The following is a 23665-nucleotide window of genomic DNA, read 5'->3' as shown; positions in this document are numbered from 1 at the left end:
TGGAGTTTTGTGTGAAATGATCAGTGTTGCTTTTTGCTTCATTCTCTTTGGTGTTTTTTCATTTAAGACAAATTAAATGAAGATAATAATACCAAAGAATTTGTGTTTGCAATCATTTTCAGGAAGAAACTGAGTATTATCTGACAGAATTGCAGGGGTGTCAATACTTTTGGCCACAACTGTATATACCCCATCAGACCCAAATGCAATCACGGGGGGGCTTCCTCTGGGGCACTAAGGCACACAGAACACGATGACAACCAATAATCCCTTTAATGCTCCCATGAGGGATGCCATCCAGCTTTCGTAGGGATCATTTAGTTGTCTGTTTTTTGCATACGAGGGCTAGCTGTGTTTTTCAAGGATAGCATTCGTACCCATTATAGTGAATGGGGTCATTTAAGCTGTCCCTTAAAGGGTTAATATCCATTTTCATGAATGGGTATTGTAGGATAGCCCTTGTAAATACAAGCAATTTTGCAATTTTCGGTTTATTAAAATTCCCAGTCGTTCTTGAGATATTAACACTTTTCTTTTTGTTTACAGTTCGTTGTTTAGGAGACCGACCACCGCTGCTAGACAGCAGAACATGTACAGAGCTTACAGGCTCTTTTATATTGACCTTGTAAGCACTGTTTTGAAGCTGACCAGGATCGCTCGAGCCTCCTAATCCCGTCCAATTTCAGTGCAGAGCTTACAAGTGAAACAGCAGCGGTGGTCTGTCTCCTAGGCAACGAGTGGTAAACAAAAGGAAAGTGTTACCATCTCAAGAACGGCTGTAAATTTTAATAAGCAATAAATTGCAAAATTGCTTATATTTACAAGGACTAGAAGATGACATGACAACCCTTTAAAGGGATTTTCCACATTCAAGGTTTGACCTCTATTGGCCACAGCTGCTCTGGTCTCTGTGTATTGGTTGCGGCGGTGACATCCGAACTGCAGACAATCACTGACTCTGGCAGCTCCACCTATGTAGATGGCACAAGCCACTGATTGGCTACAGAGGTGAAGTCTGTTGTAGCGGGTAGAGAGCAGGTGCTGGACCTGGGGAGGGTGACTAGCATATGATTTTATTATTTTATCACAGTGGTGGCTGATGAAGTCTGAAAACCCTGAAAAGTGGAAAACCCCTTTAAAAACTAATGTCACAAAGAAAGGATAATTAATAATATGACGAATGAGAAAAAAAAACAACTAATTTTATTAAGAGAAAAGCTCTATGAAATAACCTAAAAAAAAATCCCTTTAATGCCCAAATGTTAGATGGTACATGTTTTGGCATTAATAAAAAAATTTAAAAAAAATGATGTCATAATTGCTTTATTTGCTTCAAATGAGTCATTTTAAAATCAAAGTCGATTACATTTGCCCTTGAAGCATCCTATGCTCTGCATAAAGAGGGCCGACCCTGAGCCCTAAATGGCATAATGGGGGTTTTCACAGTTGATGCAGAAGTTTTCCAGGAGTTTTGGGCAGGAAAAGCCGCGTGTGGAGAACAGAGCCCCTTTACACAGGACACATAAAGAGCCTGTGAGAGCGCAACCCTAATTACCTGTGAGTGACACTGCTCCCAGCCTCTGACCTCACCGCCCAAACAAACAGGCGCTCCCGAGATGCCAATTAACCCCTCTTTGTACAAAAGACAGCGCCCTTGTCACACAAACAAACAGCCACGGTACAAAGACCCACTGAGCAGCAAAATCCTGACCCCCCTTGTGCAAGGCGGAGAGGCATCAGTAGCCGATACACTGCCTTGGAGCTCTTGTGGAACTACAAGTCCCAGCAGAGAACTACAATGAATTAAGGTGCCCATAGCAAATGTTGCTTATAGCTAATAGTAATATTGGTGGTCCTATGTAACGTCATTGTCTGGTGGGATTTCTACATAGAGATTTCACCCAGGATCACACGGTAGTGTGAGTAAATCATCAATCTTTACTCACCAGTAGCGGACGGCTATCTCACCCACAAGTTCTTCTCTGCCTGAGTGCCCACTTTATGAGAAAGCCGTCGCCATACATAGTTCATCTCCGAGAGATTAAAGCGATCGGCAGTCCGAAATCGGACATGGCAGATCCTTCCCCGAATCTCCGCCGATCCCATACACCTTAGCTAGCCGGATGGACACTTTGAAACTGGTCAGTTCAGCCGACATTAAAACTATGATGCTGAACTTTCAGAAAAATACAGATAAAAGACTTATAAACTCTGCTCCATGCATTGTGCTTCCACCCTGCAAAGCAGAGACTAGGGAAGGCAAATGGAGCAAAATTCCCCAATCGGAAAAATGATTTTCAGCCAAAAAATACACGCAATTAAAAAAAGTTTCCCAAAGACATCCATGTCCATTTAGTAATGAGTGGGAAATCGCTTCTGTGTAAGTGGCCTACTACAGCATCAGTTATAGGGGCCTCCATTGGGAGAGCCGCTGATCAGCAGCAATTCCCCCTTTGGGAGACCTGAGACTCCATTTATCATCCGGCCATGTAATACTAAATCTCCTCTATAGTAGCTGATCCAGGGACATCATGGCGCTGCGGCTTCCACAAGGAACGGAAGCTGATCTGGTGACCGACAGCTGACTGATGGCGCTGTTAGAGGGGTTGTCCGTGAGACCACCCCTTACACTAGGGCTATAAAGATAGTTACACAACCAAAACTATATGCAGTTTGTGCACAACTTGCTGTTTTGTGCGATTTGGCTCTGACTTACGTACAATATAGGATTTGCAACACCTATTGGACAATTTTTTTTTTTTTAAAAGCATGACACAAGTGAGCAGACTTTGCACAGACTTCAGTGAAAGTAGCATGCAATCTAGCTTGGATTGTTTGTGACATGCTGCAATGCAGCCATATTCACTAACCTCTTTTGCAACCTGAGACCAAAGTCATTGTGAGGCCCTACCCCTAAGGTGTGTTAGGACTACCCCCATAAATGAGGTCATTACTAATGTCAGTGACGGGTAACCGCAGTTATGTGGTGCTGCATAACACCTCATAATGTGATGATGACCAGAGGAACTGCTTTTTGGTGGTAGTAGTTTGTCTCATAGTGGTAGTAGTAGGTCTCCTGTTAAAACTAAATGGTAGGTTTTAAAGCAGCGGGTATCTGACGTCAATGGTACATCTAGCCGTGAAACATGGACAGTGGCATCCAACAGGGTGGAGAAGCGCCCCCCATCTCCAGTGAGGTGTATGTGATTGCACCGGACTGTCCCTTGCACACAAACAGGCCGCCTCTGTGTCAGGAGAAAGACGCCTTTCACGCACACACATAATGAAGCATTCAGGGCTGGTAGCCGCGGTGTGCTGCAGTCTCCTGTACACATTGCAACTGGCAGAAGCACATCCAAGTGACTGCACCTTTCTTACCCAGATGGCAAACTGTCTGAAGACGGGGTGGCAGCACTAGACAACAATGACTGAGTCTCCGATGACTCTACGTTTGCCCCGGGTGGTAACCCTAAACCAGGGGAAGGTGTGGAACTGGTGACGCTGCTCGTCAAGGCGCTTCCTACCGAGGTCAGAGTGTTTGACCCAGACGTGTGGTCATGATCGCCGTTCACTGGAAAGAAAATAAAAAAAAAAAAAACAGTTTGGATGCAGATGTATAAAACCAGATTCAGCTAAATGCACTTATAATTATACATTCATAGATAGATCTACAACTTTCTGAAGTGTTTAAAAACTTCCATTTTGCAAAGTTTCTGCTTATTACTGTGGGCTTTATCAGGTCTTAAAGGAGTTGTCCAAGATTGGGGCCCAAGTCTGCAGTGGCTCTATGTGACTGCAAACAGCATGAAATGAACTCGCGGTCAGGATTCTCCAATGCAGCTTTTCATACATGAGGTCACATGCCGACTAGACTTGTGCAGCCTCACTCAATACAAGTGAACTGAGCGAGGACGGACAAGTCTAGTCGGAAAGTGGCTGGAAATCGCAGACGTGATCGCCTGCTCCTGGGGTCGACACCGGGAATACTAACAGAGCGCACTGTGCACGCTGTCAGGATTCACAAATAGTGACCGCAGACTTGTGCCCGAAGCCTGGACAACCCTTTTAACAATCCTCTATCAGCTTAAAGGGGATGTCCAGCCACATATATTGATGACCTAGCCTATGGATTGTGAGGATAGGAGACCCGGCACTACCCACCGATCATCTGTTATTTGCTCTGACAGCTGTCACTATGTGTAACCAGACAACACCTTTAAAGGTCTGTAAATAACGGTGGTGAGCAGATAGGGACTGAGCGGTCACCAGTATGATTGTTCTGACCCCAAACAGCATCATGTACCAGCAGTGCACCCTGTTTACACTGGGCAATGTGCCGCCGATAACGAGGATTTATTTGCCGGCAACATCGATCCGATCACCTGACCAACGAGGCATTTTACTCGTTCGTTGGATGTTTCCAGGATAATAAGGCATGATGTCCAATTATGTATTCATCGAAACGCACCATCTTTTGCTCACCCAAAGCGTCACACTCACCAATCACAGTGACGTCATCTGTCTCACTTTGGCTTTTACCCGGCCGTCTAGAACCGTTCTCTGTCGCTTGAGGATGAGCGCTATAGAATCAGCCCCCCCCCCCCAAAAAAAAGACATTTTAAATATTGGCCGTCAATATAAAAATAAGTAAAAATCACAGAAAAAGCTAAGTTACAGGCTGCATTATAGTCAGAGCTGAATTCACCATCAGTGTGCCTCCAGAGCTGAAATCTCCTAATGCTCCTTGCTGGTCCGTACAGATTTAGGTTTTGCAATTCGGGACCGATTACCCAGCCAGTCAGTTCTTTCCTTATTTGATTACTTATATTGAATGACCAAATGTCAGCTCTTCGGTCAAAAGTCATCGATACAGAATTTACAATATGCCGTTAAAATTTCTTTCTTCAAAGGGAGGAACGTCGTGGAATATCCAGGACATGAGGATGCTACTGGGAGTGTGCGCTCATAACTGTGACCCCGCTCTGGGGTGGATTCTCAGCGGGCGTTTTAGTAAGTAGGTGAAAGAAACAGTGACCCCATCAGTGGCACCTCACAGACACAATCCCATGAGACATTCTGCAGGGCAGTGCGAAATAAAGGAGAGGACGACACGGGACGTGGAGACAAAGACAGCGCTGCGGCGAGCCGGCAAAAAAATATGAAAATAGATCGAATTACCGGAGGTGCTACGGAAAGAGTGATGGCATTTTATATACATTAAATATCTGCGCAGCCCAAGAAAAGAATCCCAGGCCATGCGGACTAGGAAAAAATGAGAATGCTGCGTCCCCGGTACATTACATAAAGACTATTTATTCTACTGTGATCCCCGACTTCACATGTGCATGATGCATCCCTATAACTCATGTCTACTGTATAAAGATGTGTTATCTGTCATCGTACAGGAGGAGGAGGTGATCTGTGATACCACCTATTGTGAATGGTGGATCCTGTGTCATCTACTGTATATAGAGGTGTTATCAGTCATTGCACAGGAGGAGGAGGTGAGCTGTGACATCACCTATTGTGAATGGTGGATCCTTTGTTATCTACTGTATAAACGAGGCGGGTTCATTAAAGATTTCCCCTGACCCACTTCTATTTATCACAGGATGCTTAAACTGCATATGTGTAATGATATAAGTCTCTACAGGTTACGTGCCAATTTGCCACTCAGCTGATAACGGTCTTGATTTTACAGGTGCTGAAGTGGTGTGATAATGGACCCAGTTATCAAGTTCCTTTACTTGAAAGGCCGCACACCAAAGGAGACGTTCGATGAGATGAAAGAGGCTTATGGTGATGATTCCTCATCATATGATGTAGTCAAGAACTGGCATCGTCAATTCAAATGTGTTCTGACTTCGGTGCAAACAGCTCCAATTCCAGGGTGACCCCACCATGCTATTCAAACACACCATCCAGCAAGTGGAGGTCGACATTTTGGAAAATCGCTGCATAACCATTCGGAACCTAGCCCAAAATGTCAAGATTCGTGTGGGGTCCGTGGAAAAAAAATCATCCAAGACCATCTTCACATGCACAAGGTATCCACTCGCTGGGTTCCCCGGCTGCTCACACCTTTCCAGAAGCAGGAACGAGTCGAATGCTCTCAGGCTCTATTGACGATGTGCCATGGAAGCCAGGAGGACTTTTTCAACAGACTGATCACACAGGATGAAAGCTGGGTACATCACTATGATCCTCAGACGACAGTCCAGCCGATGCAATGGAAGCAGAACATCTCACCGCCTCCAAAGAAGGCACGTGCCCAACCCTCGGCAGGCAAGGTCATGCTCACAGTGTTTTGGGACCAGCACGGAGTAGTATTGATGGACTTCCTAGCAAAGGGTACCACGATCACTGGGGCATACTTCCCTGCTGCGGAAATTGGGGAGGCCATCAAAACCAAGAGACGTGGCATGCTCACCAAATGTGTCCGCTTTCTGCAAGTCAATGCTCCAGTTCACAACTCACATGGTGCCCAAATAAAGCCATGCTCCTGTGGCTCTGATTCTACCGCATTGCCTGGCATTGCACCATCGAACGTCTACCTCTTCAAAACAATGAAGTTATGTTTGAAGGGCTGGAATTTTCCAGATGATGAGACTCTGATACCCGAAGTCACAACGTGGCTTTTGGAGCAACCTGTCGACTTCTACAAGTGAGGTGTTTACAGTTGCTTAAAAAGATGGGAAAAGTGTGCGTCCCTAGGTGGCACCTATGTAGAGAAGGACTAACAACTGTGCCAAGTTTCACTGCTTTCAGTCCACAGGAAGTGGGTCATTGTACAGGAGGAGGAGGAGGTGAGCTGTGATATCACCTAGTGGGAATGGTGGATCCTGTGTTATCTACCGTATATAGAGGTGGTAGAGCAGGAAGAAGAGGTTTAATATGTAAAATCTTTATAAGCATTTTGCAGTTTCATGTTAATAAGGCTCTGAAACTTTTATCATGTGCCTGGTCATAAATTCATGCGTGCTGTCAAGGAATATAACTATTCTTTATGCAAAAGTAAATCTGGTGTGGAAAAGGTTAAGCATGAAAAGAATGAAGAAGAAGTCTCTATGTAGCTGCTGTTTATACAGGTTCATACAATACAGTCATTCTGATACAGAGATGTATACAGGGGCCGTACAATGTGTGCAGTGATATACATGTAAGTGGGGGTACAAACCTGACTTTGTCTAGAGCAAAGTGACCATTCTCAAATATCATCTCAGAGTCTGTGGCTTCTGTAAGGTAAAAACCAGACACGATCACAGGGTAAAAGAGATTAACAAGTGCCGCGATTCATTTCCACAGGAGCTGCACTCACCGTCCTGAGTGGGCGATCCGGGCTCAGCACAGGGCTTACCCCAGTCGGCGTCCCGGCTGCTGTCTGCGCTGCCGCTGTGTTCTGCGGGGGTCTGTATGTTCAGCAGCAACGGGGTATTCTTCACTGGAAGTCAGAGCAGATGTCATAAAGAGTTATACTCCAAAAATACAATATTTACATGACACACGTATACCCAGGGATGTGGCCGTTTTTGGAGATTTCCACCATCATCATCATACAGTATAAGTTTGTGGGCTGCCCAACCTCTTCAGATCTACAGGCCAGTCCATATACATCCAGCAGCTACAAGAGAGGAAAGCCAACATTCATTCTCCAGAGAGAAGACAGAGACTGTATCTTCCCGATTTCTGGATACACGGGCGCTCAATGACTGCCATGTATTAAGTGATCAAAAAAGGGGTAATGCTGCTTACTACTCCAGTCCTGCTGATGACGTGCAGACCCAGATCACATCCACAGTTCTCATGAGTCGGTACTTACCCTGTAACTGGGGCTGATAGGTGCCAGTTACAGGGAAATATTAAAAAAAATAAATATCAAAATGTAATGGTCAAATAAATTGGCTAAAGAAAAAAAAAAAAAAAAAATTAATGTTCTGCTATAGTATAAAAATTTTATGGTAAAATAAATTAAATTTAAAAGAAAAAATAATACAGCTAAAATACCACCAGAGCTTTCCCAGACCGCATCTGTAGTCCTGCCCTGATGACACAAAAAAAGATATGTCTCCTACATAATAATAACGGGACATAGGGAGGGACGCAATTAATAAATGTATAAATAATAATGTATAAAAAATGCAATAAAAATATTATAATGTGAAAATAAAATCATGTAATAGTAAAATAAAATATACAGGCTTAGATGCTTTTATTAAAATTATTTAATTTATATATTAAAAGTAAATCCCAGGCACAAGAAAATATATTATACATTACAGCTTTCAAACTGCATTTAAGGAAGCAAATGTGTACCTGGTCATTAAGAGGGGAAGGTGGCCTGGTCTTAAAGTTTACATATGGCAATAGTGGTTTGGCTATATAGGCGCTTGCCCCCCAACATGATACCCTTTTTATAGCGATCCAATGAGCCAGTGATGAGAAATCTAACAGTGAAGTGACATGTAATTCAGGCAGGAAGTGCACTGGGGGCGTGTCAATAAAGAAGCAGATCAGGTGCAATGACACTCCCCCAGTGCACTTCCCGCCTGATTGGCATGTGGCTTCTACTTTAGATTTCTCATGATTGGCACATCGGATTATTCCAAAAAAGGTATCATTTTAATTGTGGGAGCAAGAGTCTATATACTGCCATATGTTAAAGCTGATAAGTTCCCTTTACCATTAAGAGTCAATATACGTTACAATAAATAACTTATTTGGAAGCTAAATAAAGGAGTTTCCCAGACCTGAAAGTTTGTTCAACGCCCCCTATCCCTAAATCCGTGAGAAGACCAGAGTAACATCAATGTGGCGTTTGTATAACCTTTCACCTATGCTTGGGCTTTGTTGCCCAATAAAAAAAAAATTCTGCAACTTTACATATTCTTTGTATCGCTCACCAATGTTAAGATCTCTGCTTGCTTTCCTTGAAAGGAAAAAATATTTACATTCAGGAGGTAAAAACAACAGATAACAGATAATAGCTCTGAACAAGTTTACAGCCTCTGGATACAAACAAGCCTGATTCCATTCACTGGCAGCAAACACAGATCTTGATCTCAGAGTATTTTCGGAAACTTGCAGAGCTTTCCGTGACATAAAGGTCGAGCTGGATTTATGTAAATGGGGGACGTACATTTATGACTTCGTGTTTACTTGCTTGGAAACAATCCCCAGTGATGCAATGCATCAGAACCCGCCATGGTGCCAACATACCACCCACGTGGGCATCTTTACCGCTGCTGCTCTTCTTTGAAATCTGAGCCCGAAAAAAAGCCATTACTTTGGAAAAATGTACGGGTGATCGCCAAAATGTGATGCATGTCCGTCGTGTGACATTACGGAGGTGTAAGCGTGACTTTCACGTGTGAGCGTGCACACACCAGTGAGATGATGGGGGGGGTAATCGATAAGGATATAGGAGCATAGTGCTGGCATTGTAGGTCCTTTTGGGGTGTATCGGGTGGCCGTGAATGGCCCTTTCTACATTAGACGCTCACACAGAACTCATTGTGCCGAACGCTCCCCTCCGCTAATGACACTAATGACTTGGAGGAAGTTGGTCTGCTTGGAGCAGACTCCCCCATGCTTTTACAAGGTATATCAAATTGGGGGAATTAACCCTCCTCCCCCTCGCCCCCTCACACACACCTCTCTGTTTCTGAAGTTAAATAAACACATGCCGTGGAGAAGGGGGCGCAGGACACAGAGGGGTACTCTGTGCCCCCTCCCGGCACACAGCAATGCTCTGTAACCACCAGATCGCTGCTGTTTGTGAACCCCTCGCTGCATACAGAATGAAAGCCAAATATATATATATACTATATATAATATACACACACTTTTTGTTATTGGGAGGGGTGGAACAGCTACTGGAAGGAGGTGGAGGGGGGCGAATAAAGATTTCCTATCCCTGGCCTGGGTTAACCCCCTCATTGCTTACAATGTGGGGGTGCCAGCCTCCTCCAAGCACTAAGCGGAACATCTGCAGCTGCACCCCCCCAACACTTCTGACACCCAATTTCAACATCAAGGAAATCCCCCCAAAGAAGCTTGTAAAACATTTTATATTTTAGAGGATTATGCGTGCCACTCAAAAAATGCAGATGGCGGCAAGCAAATAAGAGCTCAGTATAGCCAAAAAACGCTCCGGTTGAGCAGATGCTCCGGATGACCAGCAGGGGCTCGTGACGCCGATCCGTACTCTGCTGCTTCTTCTGGGAGTTGTGGTTCTACAACTAGCTGGAGGGACAGGAGGAGTACAAGAGGTCAGGGTAGCACTTGTGAACTTTCGACTATCTTGATGTACTGATACTACAACTCCCAACAGGAGCATTGGATCTACTAATCTATTCCTAGGCTGATCACTATAATGAGAGTCCGTCTACATGACATGGACATTCTGCTATGGAATCTGTTGCAAATCTGCAGCTAAATTTACAAGATTTCCCGGTGGATTATTTTGGCAGCAGATGTGATGCCCTGTTCATTGCTAAAATCTGCAATGAAAATCAGCCGCAAACTAATGATTTCAAAGGCCAGCTCCTGCTTGGATTTTTTGGGGGGATGAAATGTGGTAAACACTGATCCTCTTTGAGGGGAGCATTGGGGGCATTTGGTCCTGGCCGGACGCTGGTCCGCAGCCCATGTCATGTGTTTGATTGCAAGTCATGCCAGCTTCAGCGTGCACTTACCTCCTGCAATGCATTGATCGCTATGTGTGATACTTACCTCCAACCGGCTCCCCCGCTGATTATCGCTGATCGCGGGAGAACGGCCTGGGCCGTTTCTTGTCGGCCGCTTCCTGCTGTGGCGACGAGTGATGCGTGGACGCGGGCGGGAGGACGTCAGGATCGCCTCGTCTGACAGGTAAGTAGCGACCCCCGACCCCTACTATGTCGCTGGTGAGATCTGCCTGTGCGGCAGCTCACTAGCGACCACTTAGTGATGCACCAGCGATCCTGACCGGGTCGTATCGTGGTAGGGATCGCTGGCGCATCGGTACCCTAAGAGACTAGGAAGAAATCCTACAATAAACATTTGCCTGGAAAACTGCATTTTAATAACTGATTAATGAATTACGAGTGAAAATCATTCAGCTGGTGAAACTGGAAAAGTGCGACCTGAAACTTGCGAGCTCCCTGCGGAGATGTCGTTATCGCCTCTCACGGTCTAAAAGACCATAACCCCCCTCATATGCCCCCCAGATCAAGCGGAGGAATTTTACATGAGTCCGTGAACGCTGTGTGTCCCCGGCTGACTCACTGCAGTAACCTCAGGCTACCTGGAGAGGGCTAACACAAGCCACTATTGTGTGACGGGAATATCCAGCTCCACAATGAACAAAAAGTGCAGTGTGGAAGTGAATGTGTAAACCTGAATATTCAGCCATCGACAGGCTCCGGTGTGCCAGCGCGTAACCCCAACGTGTGTCATCCCCCTCCTACTATTACAGGCTCCCTGTGTCCCAACACAAAAAGGTACAATGGACATGTATTCCAGCCTGGGTTTTCCTTTCCCGGCATCATAAATCCTCCGTCCCTCCTGTTTCATATTTTGCCATCTTTATTTTTTTCTTGCAAGAAGAGGCAATGGCGGCCGCTGGCGGCTAAACTGCACCCTAAATTTACGGCATCTTGAAGCTTGATTCTTGGGGAAGGGTTCATGTCGGGTCTTGATATGTGCCAACCCACTGGAGGTAGATGCCAGGCCACTATGGTGGATGTTCCAGGCACAGCCAAAGTCATTTTTGGTTTTTGCATTTTCTCCATTCATTCATCTGACAGCTCTGTCTCCTACCCTTCTGTCCAGAGCATGCATGTATTCTGGAGGCATTCCTTTTTTGCCGCTGTCAGAATGGAGCCGGAGGATGTCTAAAAACCTGAGTGTGACCGTCCTCCCTGTTACACCCAGGTGCACACACAGGTTAATGTGATCAGTTGTTCTTTAGGTTTCTGTGTTATGCAGCCTGCGTCAGCCTCTTAACAGCTAGCTCCCGACCACTGCTGCCAAGTATTAAGCCTTTAAATGCCACTGTCTAACAGTGTCAGTGGCATTTAAAGCGAGCGATCTTGCCCTAGCGTCCATTTCGGGTTAACCGCCACGGTATCTGAGGCCTAGGGAAGGCCTCCATCACTGCCATGTCAGTACTACCTGTGAAAACCTGCCACAGTCCAGACCTCATAGGAGATTGTGATTTTTACTATGTAATCAAAGGCTGTGATGGTATAAAGACCAAGCAAGCAAACGATAGCAAAGGTCGTAAAGAAACCAAAAAAGCAAGATGATGTAAAAATTGCCACCTTTTTTTGGGCAGGGGCAGGGGTGGGGGACCACCACACATCCCACAAAAAAATGAGATAAAATGCCATCAAAATGTAGTATGTATTCCAACATGGTACCATTATAAACTACAGCTTGATAAAAAAAAAAAACAAGGCCTCACACAGCTCCATGGATGGAAAAATAAAAAAAAGTTATGGGTCTCAGAAAACAGCGACACAAGCCAAATTTTATTGGCGCCTGTTAGTATTATGGTTGACAGGTGCCAAACATGTGCATCTAAAGCATCTGCTTGATATACACATCCGAGTGTATACGTTAAATGCATTCATGTAGCCCAAGATACGTCATCACTTTGTGATCTGATGATTTCTGAATTCTAGTATCCAACAGATCCGGCAAATAAGAGGGCCTCAGCAGTGATTCTTCCTATATTGCGACTCCATGCTTACTTGCTCATTCAAATAGCTATGGATACTTGAGCTACTGTATAGGGAAAACATAAAAAGGGGAGCAGTGCTAGATCAGTTCAGGGACCCTTTCATTCTCATGATTTTTTGGAGGTCATAAAGATATGCCATCACCTTATAACAGCAGGAGCAGCCCTTAAAATTCCTGCTGCAAAGGAACAAACACAAAAGGTACAGGTCCCCTTGAGAAAGGCACAGACCGCCGAAACGCGCGTTGGGGGTGTCCAGGACGTACGCCCGTTCATTGATCTGGTAATGTCTTATTTGTATAATTAATCAATACTAATGCGGGCAGTATTGGTTTCTTCATGTTTTCTTAGGCCATGTGGGGAATGTGCAATATTATCATTTTGTGAATAACTTTGATATGTATCCCCATCTGTGTTATTAATGAATAGATAGATATATTATATATATATACACATACATACACACACACATATGATGATTATTATGATGATCCTGTGGGCGCCCTTCTGTAACATGTGCTGTTTGGTGGACCCCTTCCCCTCTTAGTACCTATTTACTCAATAAATTTTTGGATTTTTGCCTACTTACATGTATTATTGGAATTTCTGATCGCAGTTTTCTTATTTGTACATTATGTCTTCGTTGTGCGATTTTCCGTGATAGTGTCCTCTATGCTGTAGAACCACACCTTTGATAGTCTTAAGCCCCCGTTACACACTGCGATATCGCTAGCAATATCGCTGTAAAGTCACCGATTTTGTGACGTAGCAGCGATATCGCTACATGTGATACTTACCTCCGACCGGCTCCCCCGCTGGTTATCGCTGATCACGTGAGAAGGTCCTGGACCATTTCTCGTCGGCCACTTCCTGCTGTGACGACGAGCGACGTGTGGACGCGGGCGGGAGGACGTCAGGATCGCCGCGTCTGACAGGTAAGTAGAGACCCCCGACCCCTACTATGTCGCTGGTGAGATCTGCCTGTGTGGCAGCTCACTAACGAACACTTAGCGATGCACCAGTGATCCATATCGTTGTCGGGATCGCTGGTGCATCGCTATGTGTAACGGTACCCTTAGATTTTGTAGGTGTCATGCATTTCATGACGTGTTTACAATTGGTGCAATCACTGTGTACATACATTACATATCCTTTTCTGATTCCGTTCTGTATTATACTGCAGAGCTGCACTCACTATTCTGCTAGTGCAGTCATTTTGTACATACAGGATGTAACTCAGGATCAGTAATGTAATGTATTATACTCCAGAGCTGCACTCGCTATTCTGCTGAAGCAGTCACTGTGCATATACATTACTGATCCCGAGTTACATCCTGTATTATACTCCAGAGCTGCACTCACTATTCTGCTGGTACAGTCACTGTGTACATACATTACATTACTGATCCTGAGTTATTATTATTATTATTATTATTTATTGTTATAGCGCTATTTATTCCATGGCACTTTACATGTAAGGAGGGGTATACATAAAAACAAGTACAATAATCTTAAACAATACAAGTCATAACTGGTACAGGAGGAGATAGGATCCTGCCCGCGAGGGCTCACAATCTACAAGGGATGGGTGAGGATACAGTAGGCGAGGGTAGAGCTGGTCGTGCAGCGGTTTGGTGGATCGGTGGTTACTGCAGGTTATAGGCTTGTCGGAAGAGGTGAGTCTTCAGGCTCTTTTTGAAGGTTTCGATGGTAGGTGAGAGTCTGTTATGCTGTGGTAGAGAGTTCCAGAGTAGAGGGGATGCGCGAGAGAAATCTTGTATGCGATTGTGGGAAGAGGAGATAAGACGGGAGTAGAGAAGGAGATTTTGTGAGGATCGGAGGTTTCGTGCAGGTAAGTACCGGGAGACGATGTCACAGATGTATGGAGGAGACAAGTTGTGGATGGCTTTGTATGTCATGGTTAGGGTTTTGTAATGGAGTCTCTGGGCAATTGGGAGCCAGTGAAGGGATTGACAGAGGGGAGAAGCGGGGAATAGCGAGGGGACAGGTGGATTAGTCGGGCAGCAGAGTTTAGAATAGATTGGAGGGGTGCGAGAGTGTTTGAGGGAAGGCCACAGAGCACGAGGTTGCAGTAGTCAAGGCGAGAGATGATGAGGGGCATGGACTAGGGTTTTTGCAGATTCTTGGGGGAGGAATGAACGGATTTGTGAAATATTTTTGAGCTGAAGTCGGCAGGAAGAGGAAAGGGCTTGGATATGTGGTTTGAAGGAGAGATCAGCGTCAAGGATTACTCCGATGCAGCGAGCTTGTGGGACTGGGGAGAGTGGGCAGTCATTTACTGTAATTGATAGGTTCGTAGGGGGGGGGGGTCACGTGAGATGGGGGAAAGATGATGAATTCTGTTTTGTCAATGTTGAGTTTCAGAAATCTAGCAGAGAAGAATGATGAAATAGTGGACAGACATTGAGGGATTCTGGTTAGTAGGGAGGTGATATCTGGTCCAGAGATGTAGATCTGTGTGTCATCAGCGTAAAGATGATACTGAAAGCCATGAGATTCTATGAGCTATCCCAGGCCGAAGGTGTAAATAGAGAACAGCAGGGGCCCAAGGACTGAACCTTGTGGGACTCCGACAGATAGGGGGCGAGGTGAGGAGGTGGTGTGTGAGTGGGAGACGCTGAATGTCCACTCTGCTAGGTATGATGAGATCCAGGATAGGGCCAAGTCTGTGATGCTGAGGGATGAGAGGGTCTGTAATAATAGGGAATGGTCCACTGTGTCAAAGGCAGCCGACAGGTCCAGGAGGAGGAGGACAGAGTAGTGTCGCTTGCTCTTGGCGGTTAAGAGGTCATTGGTGACCTTAGTAAGGGCAGTTTCAGTGGAGTGGTGTGACCGGAAGCCAGATTGTAAGCGGTCGAAGAGGGAGCAAGAAGAGAGATGGGAGGACAGTTCAAGGTAGACGTGTTGTTCCAGTAGCTTGGAGGCGTATGGGAGAAGTGATATAGGGCGATAGCTAGATACAGAGGATGGGTCAAGAGAGGGCTTTTTGAGGATAGGTGTGATGGAGGCATGTTTAAAGCTTGAGGGGAAAACACCAGTTGTCAGTGATAGGTTGAAGAGATGGGTTAGGGTTGGGATGAAGACTGTGGTGAGGTTTGATATGAAGTGGGATGGGATCAGGTCGAGTGCACAGGTGGTGAGATGTGATCTTGAGAGTAGAGTGGAGAGTCGATCTTCTGTAATGGTGGAGAAGTTGGTTTTGAAGGTGGAGGGCTGGGAAGTCGGGAGGAAGGGCTCTGGGGGTTGTTGACCAAAACTGTCCCTGATGTTATCAATTTTCTGCTTGAAAAATGAGGCAAAGTCTTCAGCTGAGATGAGTGGGGAGGGAGGAGGTGCTGGGGGGCGGAGGAGAGAATTGAAGGTGTTGAATAACTGTTTAGGGTTGTGAGACAGGGAGGATATGAGAGATGAGAAGTAGGTTTGTTTAGCTGTGGCGAGTGTGGTCTTGAAAGTAGTGAGGGACTGTTTGAATGCGATGAAGTGCTCGTTGGAGTGGGATCTTTTCCATCTGCGCTCAGCAGCCGTGGAAGCTCGCCTCAGCTCTTTGGTCAGGCTGGTGTGCCAGGGCTGTCTGTTGATTTTGCGAGTTTTGGTATGTGTAAGTGGGGCAGCGGATTCCAAAGCTACAGCTATTGTGGTGTTATATAGAGCGGCAGCATCATCTGCATTGTGTAAGGAACTTATATCTGTAAGAGGGAGGAGGGATTCAGAGAATGAGTGTAGGTCAAGGTGTTTAAGATTCCTGCGAGGGTGTGAAAGTTTGTGGGGTGGGGATTGTAGACATGGAGTGAAGAGGGAAGAGAATGTGAGCAGGTTGTGGTCAGAGAGAGGAAGAGGTGAGTTAGAGAGGTTAGATAGGGAGCAGAGGCGGGTGAACATGAGGTCCAGTGTGTGGCCATCTTTGTGGGTGGCTGTAGAAGACCATTGAGTGAGGCCGAAGGAGGAAGTGAGAGATAGGAGTTTAGTGGCAGCTGAGAGGGAAGTGTCAATGGGGATGTTGAAGTCGCCCATGATGATAGTAGGGATGTCCGCGGAAAGGAAATGAAGTAACCAGGTGGTGAAGTGATCAAAGAAGGTGGTGGCTGGCCCTGGGGGGCGGTAGATGACAGCCAGTTGGAGGTTGGAGGGGGAGTAGATGGGCACAGAGTGCACCTCAAAGGAAGGGAGGGTAACGGAGGGTGGCAGTGGGATTGGGGTGAAGTTACATCCTGTATTATACCCTAGAGCTGCACTGACTATTCTGCTGGTGCAGTCACTGTGTACATACATTACTGATCCTGAGTTACATACTGTATTATACTCCAGAGCTGCACTCACTATTCTGCTGGTGCAGTCACTGTGTACATACATTACACTACTGATCCTGAGTTACATCCTGTATTATACTCCAGAGCTGCACTCACTATTCTGCTGGTGCAGTCACTGTATACATACATTACTGATCCTGAGTTACATCCTGTATTATACTCTAGAGCTGTACTCACTATTCTGCTGGTGCAGTCACTGTGTACATACATTACATTACTGATCCTGAGCTACATCCTGTATTATACTCCAGAGCTGCACTCACTATTCTGCTGGTGGAGTCACTGTGTACATACATTACATTACTGATCCTGAGTTACATCCTGTATTATACTCCAGAGCTGCACTCACTATTCTGCTGGTGCAGTCACTGTGTACATACAATACATTACTGATCCTGAGTTACATCCTGTATTATACTCCAGAGCTGCACTCATTATTCTGTTGGTGCAGTTACTGTGTACACACATTACATTACTGATCCTGAGTTACATCCTGTATTATACCCCAGAGCTGCGCTCACTATTCTGCTGGAGCAGTCACTGTGTACATACATTACATTACTGATCCTGAGTTACATCCTGTATTATACTCCAGAGCTGCACTCACTATTCTGCTGGTGGAGTCACTGTGTACATACATTACATTACTGATCCTGAGTTACATCCTGTATTATACTCCAGAGCTGCACTCACTATTCTGCTGGTGCAGTCACTGTGTACATACAATACATTACTGATCCTGAGTTACATCCTGTATTATACTCCAGAGCTGCACTCATTATTCTGTTGGTGCAGTTACTGTGTACACACATTACATTACTGATCCTGAGTTACATCCTGTATTATACCCCAGAGCTGCGCTCACTATTCTGCTGGAGCAGTCACTGTGTACATACATTACATTACTGATCCTGAGTTACATCCTGTATTATACTCCAGAGCTGCACTCACTATTCTGCTGGTGCAGTCACTGTGTACATACATTACTGATCCTGAGTTACATCCTGTATTATACTCCAGAGCTGCACACACTATTCTGCTGGTGCAGTCACTGTGTACATACATTACATTACTGATCCGGAGTTACCTCCTGTATTATACTCCAGAGCTGCAATCACTATTCTGCTGGTGCAGTCACTGTGTACATACATTACATTACTGATCCTGAGTTACACCTGTATTATACTCCAGAGCTGCGCTCACTATTCTGCTGGTGCAGACACTGTGTACATACATTACATTACTGATCCTGAGTTACATCCTGTATTATACCCCAGAGCTGCATTCACTATTCTGCTGGTGCAGTCACTGTGTACATATTACTGATCCTGAGTTACCTCCTGTATTATACCCCAGAGCTGCGCTCACTATTCTGCTGGTGCAGTCACTGTATACATACATTACTGATCCTGAGTTACATCCTGTATTATACTCTAGAGCTGTACTCACTATTCTGCTGGTGCAGTCACTGTGTACATACATTACATTACTGATCCTGAGCTACATCCTGTATTATACTCCAGAGCTGCACTCACTATTCTGCTGGTGGAGTCACTGTGTACATACATTACATTACTGATCCTGAGTTACATCCTGTATTATACTCCAGAGCTGCACTCACTATTCTGCTGGTGCAGTCACTGTGTACATACAATACATTACTGATCCTGAGTTACATCCTGTATTATACTCCAGAGCTGCACTCATTATTCTGTTGGTGCAGTTACTGTGTACACACATTACATTACTGATCCTGAGTTACATCCTGTATTATACCCCAGAGCTGCGCTCACTATTCTGCTGGAGCAGTCACTGTGTACATACATTACATTACTGATCCTGAGTTACATCCTGTATTATACTCCAGAGCTGCACTCACTATTCTGCTGGTGCAGTCACTGTGTACATACATTACTGATCCTGAGTTACATCCTGTATTATACTCCAGAGCTGCACACACTATTCTGCTGGTGCAGTCACTGTGTACATACATTACATTACTGATCCGGAGTTACCTCCTGTATTATACTCCAGAGCTGCAATCACTATTCTGCTGGTGCAGTCACTGTGTACATACATTACATTACTGATCCTGAGTTACACCTGTATTATACTCCAGAGCTGCGCTCACTATTCTGCTGGTGCAGACACTGTGTACATACATTACATTACTGATCCTGAGTTACATCCTGTATTATACCCCAGAGCTGCATTCACTATTCTGCTGGTGCAGTCACTGTGTACATATTACTGATCCTGAGTTACCTCCTGTATTATACCCCAGAGCTGCGCTCACTATTCTGCTGGTGCAGTCACTGTGTACATACATTACATTACTGATCCTGAGCTACATCCTGTATTATACTCCAGAGCTGCGCTCACTATTCTGCTGGTGGAGTCACTGTGTACATACATTACATTACTGATCCTGAGTTACATCCTGTATTATACTCCAGAGCTGCACTCACTATTCTGCTGGTGCAGTCACTGTGTACATACAATACATTACTGATCCTGAGTTACATCCTGTATTATACTCCAGAGCTGCACTCATTATTCTGTTGGTGCAGTTACTGTGTACACACATTACATTACTGATCCTGAGTTACATCCTGTATTATACTCCAGAGCTGCACTCAGTATTCTGCTGGTGCAGTCACTGTGTATATACATTACATTACTGATCCTGAGTTACATCTTGTATTATACCCCAGAGCTGCGCTCACTATTCTGCTGGAGCAGTCACTGTGTACATACATTACATTACTGATCCTGAGTTACCTCCTGTATTATACCCCAGAGCTGCACTCACTATTCTGCTGGTGCAGTCACTGTGTACCTACATTACATTACTGATCCTGAGTTACATCCTGTATTATACTCCAGAGCTGCACTCACTATTCTGCTGGTGCAGTCACTGTGTACATACATTACATTACTGATCCGGAGTTACCTCCTGTATTATACTCCAGAGCTGCAATCACTATTCTGCTGGTGCAGTCACTGTGTACATACATTACATTACTGATCCTGAGTTACACCTGTATTATACTCCAGAGCTGCGCTCACTATTCTGCTGGTGCAGACACTGTGTACATACATTACATTACTGATCCTGAGTTACATCCTGTATTATACCCCAGAGCTGCATTCACTATTCTGCTGGTGCAGTCACTGTGTACATATTACTGATCCTGAGTTACCTCCTGTATTATACCCCAGAGCTGCGCTCACTATTCTGCTGGTGCAGTCACTGTGTACATACATTACATTACTGATCCTGAGCTACATCCTGTATTATACTCCAGAGCTGCGCTCACTATTCTGCTGGTGCAGACACTGTGTATATACATTACATTACTGATCCTGAGTTACATCCTATATTATACTCCAGAGCTGCGCTCACTATTCTGCTGGTGCAGTCACTGTGTACGTATATTATATTACCAGCCTGGGTTATGGGCCATGAGGAGATACAGTGTCATACCAAACCCACAGATACAATCCCATAGTTCAGCTACTTATAATTTTACCTTTGAGATTAAGGTGCATTTTCTGGCCATCATTCGCCGGTCCTGAGCCTGCAGATGCCATATTAATCCTCCCTGCAAAACAAATAAAGATTAGACTGTAATATGATTGTGTCAGAGGAGCAGTGGTGTTTCACCTTCACTAGCAGCCAGGCGCATACAGAAGTCACCCTCGGAAGAGGAAGCAGCTCATCTAATGGCCGCTATGACTCAGGCCTACCACACCACGCGGCTTTGTCATGAGCTCCAGCCCTGACTATTGGGATCAAGTTTACAGCATAAAGAAAACAGTAAGAAAAGAAGCCCAGGAAGATGAGACACAAGGTTCCATTTGGTGGAGTCAGAGGTGCTTGAAGCTCCAATGCAAAGTCTAAAACATGGACAATGACCAGGTGGGATGTCAGAGGGGGAGTTGACCCTTTCCCTGCCGGGGCCGGGGTGTGACCGCCACCTCTCCAGTTATACCCTTTTATGAGGTCCTTACATTGTTAAACTGCTTAAACAAATAAAAATCTATTGTTGCTACTTATGACCCTACAGACTGAGGAAAGCTAAATCTCCGGTGACCACAGCGCCCCCTCTACATCACAGGCAACACAGGAGACGCTCGTCAGGCAGATCTACAACCTAAACAATCAGCGCCCTGTACAGAATTTTTGGCTGGAGGATTTGTGATTTTTCATCATATACACACCGATAAGAAGTAGAGACCAAGCCAGTCCCCTTCTCTTTCTATACATCAAGAATGGGGTGCAGGCGCAGCTACTGAAAAGCGCAGTCAGCCAGCCCCCTTTACACACAGCACCGGTCACTTGTTCACACAGGAAACATTGCGCTGTGTGGCACGCCAATAAAAAGACGACCTTCTCGATCAGAAGCCACCGTTCAGACACGACTTATGTCAGGCGCTTACAAGTTTATACACATAAAAAAAACTTACGGGAAAGTTACTTTCACAGCTAATTCCCAAGGTAGGAAGCTCTCTCTTATTCATAGAGAGGAGAGAATACATATGCAGGACTCTATCTGGCGGCCATATCAGAGCCCTGAACCAGCCTCCCTCCTGACAGCAGCATCCCCTGCTCGCCTTTAGATTAGCCAGCCTGGCTCGGTGCTGTGTGTGATGAAGTTGTCACATCAGGCCGGCTAATCCACCGAGGAGCAGTGGATTCCTGCAGGTAGGAGGCCGGTTTCAGGGCTCCGGTCCTGTTAGGAGTGCAACGTAGGGTTCCTCAGAGCCCACCGTGCTGAACAAAGCTGAGGAGCACATACTCAACCCCTGATCCATTCATTGTCCATGGGAGGAGTACAGCGCTCTGCTATTTCCAGCAGTCCAATAGACAATGAATGGAGCATTCAACGCGGGGGCTCTACAGGAAAGCATTTTTGGGATCGTTTGGGGTCCTGGCGGTCAGACCCCCATAAATCAGTATGTTTTCCCCTATAATAAGGAGAGGGTATCATTTTCCATCCGGTGATTAGCCCTTCCATGCAGGCTTAGGCTGTAATCAGACATTTAACAGTAAAAATGGGATTTTCCCATCATGGAGAAGAAGTTGCATCTTTGCAAAATAGTTTTCTCTAGCGATTCTGCCATAACGAGATTTTAGCCGGTGTCGTTAAAGGGGCTTCCTAGTTTTGGATTAAAAAAAAAATTCCAACCTGTGCTTTACTCCTCCTCCCCAGGTCTGACGTGGAGTCTCCACTGCTCCTGGTGTGTGCAGCGCTGGCGTCACATGAACAGCGCTGCAGCCAATCAGCGAGCTCCGCGGCTCATACCGTCTATTCTGGTGGTGTTGACTGATTGGCTGCAGCGCTGTCAGTGGCGGAGACCAGAATGATGGTAACTCCGCTATAATCTGCTGCTGAGTTTCCAGACCAACCTTAGTGTAGCCCAGTCTAAAAGCTGCTGTGGGACTACAAATCCCAGCAACCCAGGTACCAAGGCATAGCACAAATATTCCTGGGCACGACTGACACAAACAATTCCCTCACTTGCTGCCTTACATAACTCACGTCCCCCCTTCCCTTCAGTATGCGGCCACTAAGCCCCCTTTAATTCACCATTAACCCCCTCCTGAACCTGTGTTGACATTACCTGCCTTCTTTACTTCCGCTAGTGATGTGTCGTTCGTGAACAAAGAGCCGGCTCCCTGCTGTGAACGAAATGAGCCGGCTCTACAGGGTGAACGAAATGAGCCGGCTCTGTAGGGTGAACGAGCCGCTTTTGTATTTTTTCTGGCGCCTGGAAGCAGTGAATCCTGACTGTGACTCATCTGGGGGGAGGAGCGGTCAGGAGAGGAGGAGATGTGAATAAATGCCCGTGAGTTAACCCTTCAGTCCCAGATATATCCTGCCAGGTCCTCCGTGGCATATATAGTGTGTGACTAAGAGGAGGGACGCAGCACATTGTCATCATCATCTGCAATCACCTGTGCGTTACCTTTAGGCTATGTGCACACGCTGCGGATTTGGGTGCGGATTTTGTAAAATCCGCAGGTAAATCTGCAGGTCAAAAGACTTGCGGTTTTACCTGCAGATTGCTCTGCGGTTTTTCATCTCCTCAATATAGCCCAGCATAGTATAATACAGCCCAGCATGGTATAATACAGCCCAGCATAGTATAATACAGCCCAGCATAGTATAATACAGCCCAGCATAGTATAATACAGCCCAGCATGGTATAATACAGCCCAGCATAGTATAATACAGCCCAGCATAGTATAATACAGCCCAGCATGGTATAATACAGCCCAGCATAGTATAATACAGCCCAGCATGGTATAATACAGCCCAGCATGGTATAATACAGCCCAGCATAGTATAATACAGCCCAGCATAGTATAATACAGCCCAGCATGGTATAATACAGCCCAGCATAGTATAATACAGCCCAGCATAGTATAATACAGCCCAGCATGGTATAATACAGCCCAGCATAGTATAATACAGCCCAGAAAGGTATATAGCCCCCCAGCATGGTATAATACAGCCCAGCATAGTATAATACAGCCCAGCATAGTATAATACAGCCCAGCATAGTATAATACAGCCCAGCATGGTATAATACAGCCCAGGAAGGTATA

General features: G+C 45.5%; 1 protein-coding gene across 3 annotated transcripts in view; it reads right to left on the bottom strand.

Annotated features, from left to right (window-relative positions):
• WWP2 (WW domain containing E3 ubiquitin protein ligase 2) overlaps window positions 1–22845 on the bottom strand; it is a 51414-nt gene extending 28569 nt beyond the window's left edge. The window contains exons 1-6 of one of the 3 annotated variants that reach the window (XM_073584358.1): window positions 22678–22845; window positions 20583–20654; window positions 7319–7441; window positions 7178–7235; window positions 4501–4580; window positions 3379–3571 (exon numbers count right to left, since the gene is read on the bottom strand). In XM_073584358.1, coding sequence (XP_073440459.1) covers window positions 3379–3571; window positions 4501–4580; window positions 7178–7235; window positions 7319–7441; window positions 20583–20643 — 515 coding nt within the window. In that variant the 5' untranslated portion in view covers window positions 20644–20654; window positions 22678–22845. Of the gene's footprint in view, window positions 1–3378; window positions 3572–4500; window positions 4581–7177; window positions 7236–7318; window positions 7442–20582; window positions 20655–21519; window positions 21670–22241; window positions 22610–22677 lie in introns of those variants that run through there. The other 2 variants (XM_073584365.1, XM_073584374.1) reach the window with 2 other exon arrangements.
• Between the last annotated feature and the right edge of the window lie 820 nt (window positions 22846–23665).

Source organism: Dendrobates tinctorius, unplaced genomic scaffold (genome assembly GCF_039654945.1).
Source record: "Dendrobates tinctorius isolate UK_male_01 unplaced genomic scaffold, ASM3965494v1 ptg000009l, whole genome shotgun sequence".
NCBI classification, from domain to species: Eukaryota; Metazoa; Chordata; class Amphibia; order Anura; family Dendrobatidae; genus Dendrobates; species Dendrobates tinctorius.
The sequence above is the reverse complement of the archived record's forward strand: the minus strand, read 5'-3'. Positions and strand labels throughout refer to the sequence as shown.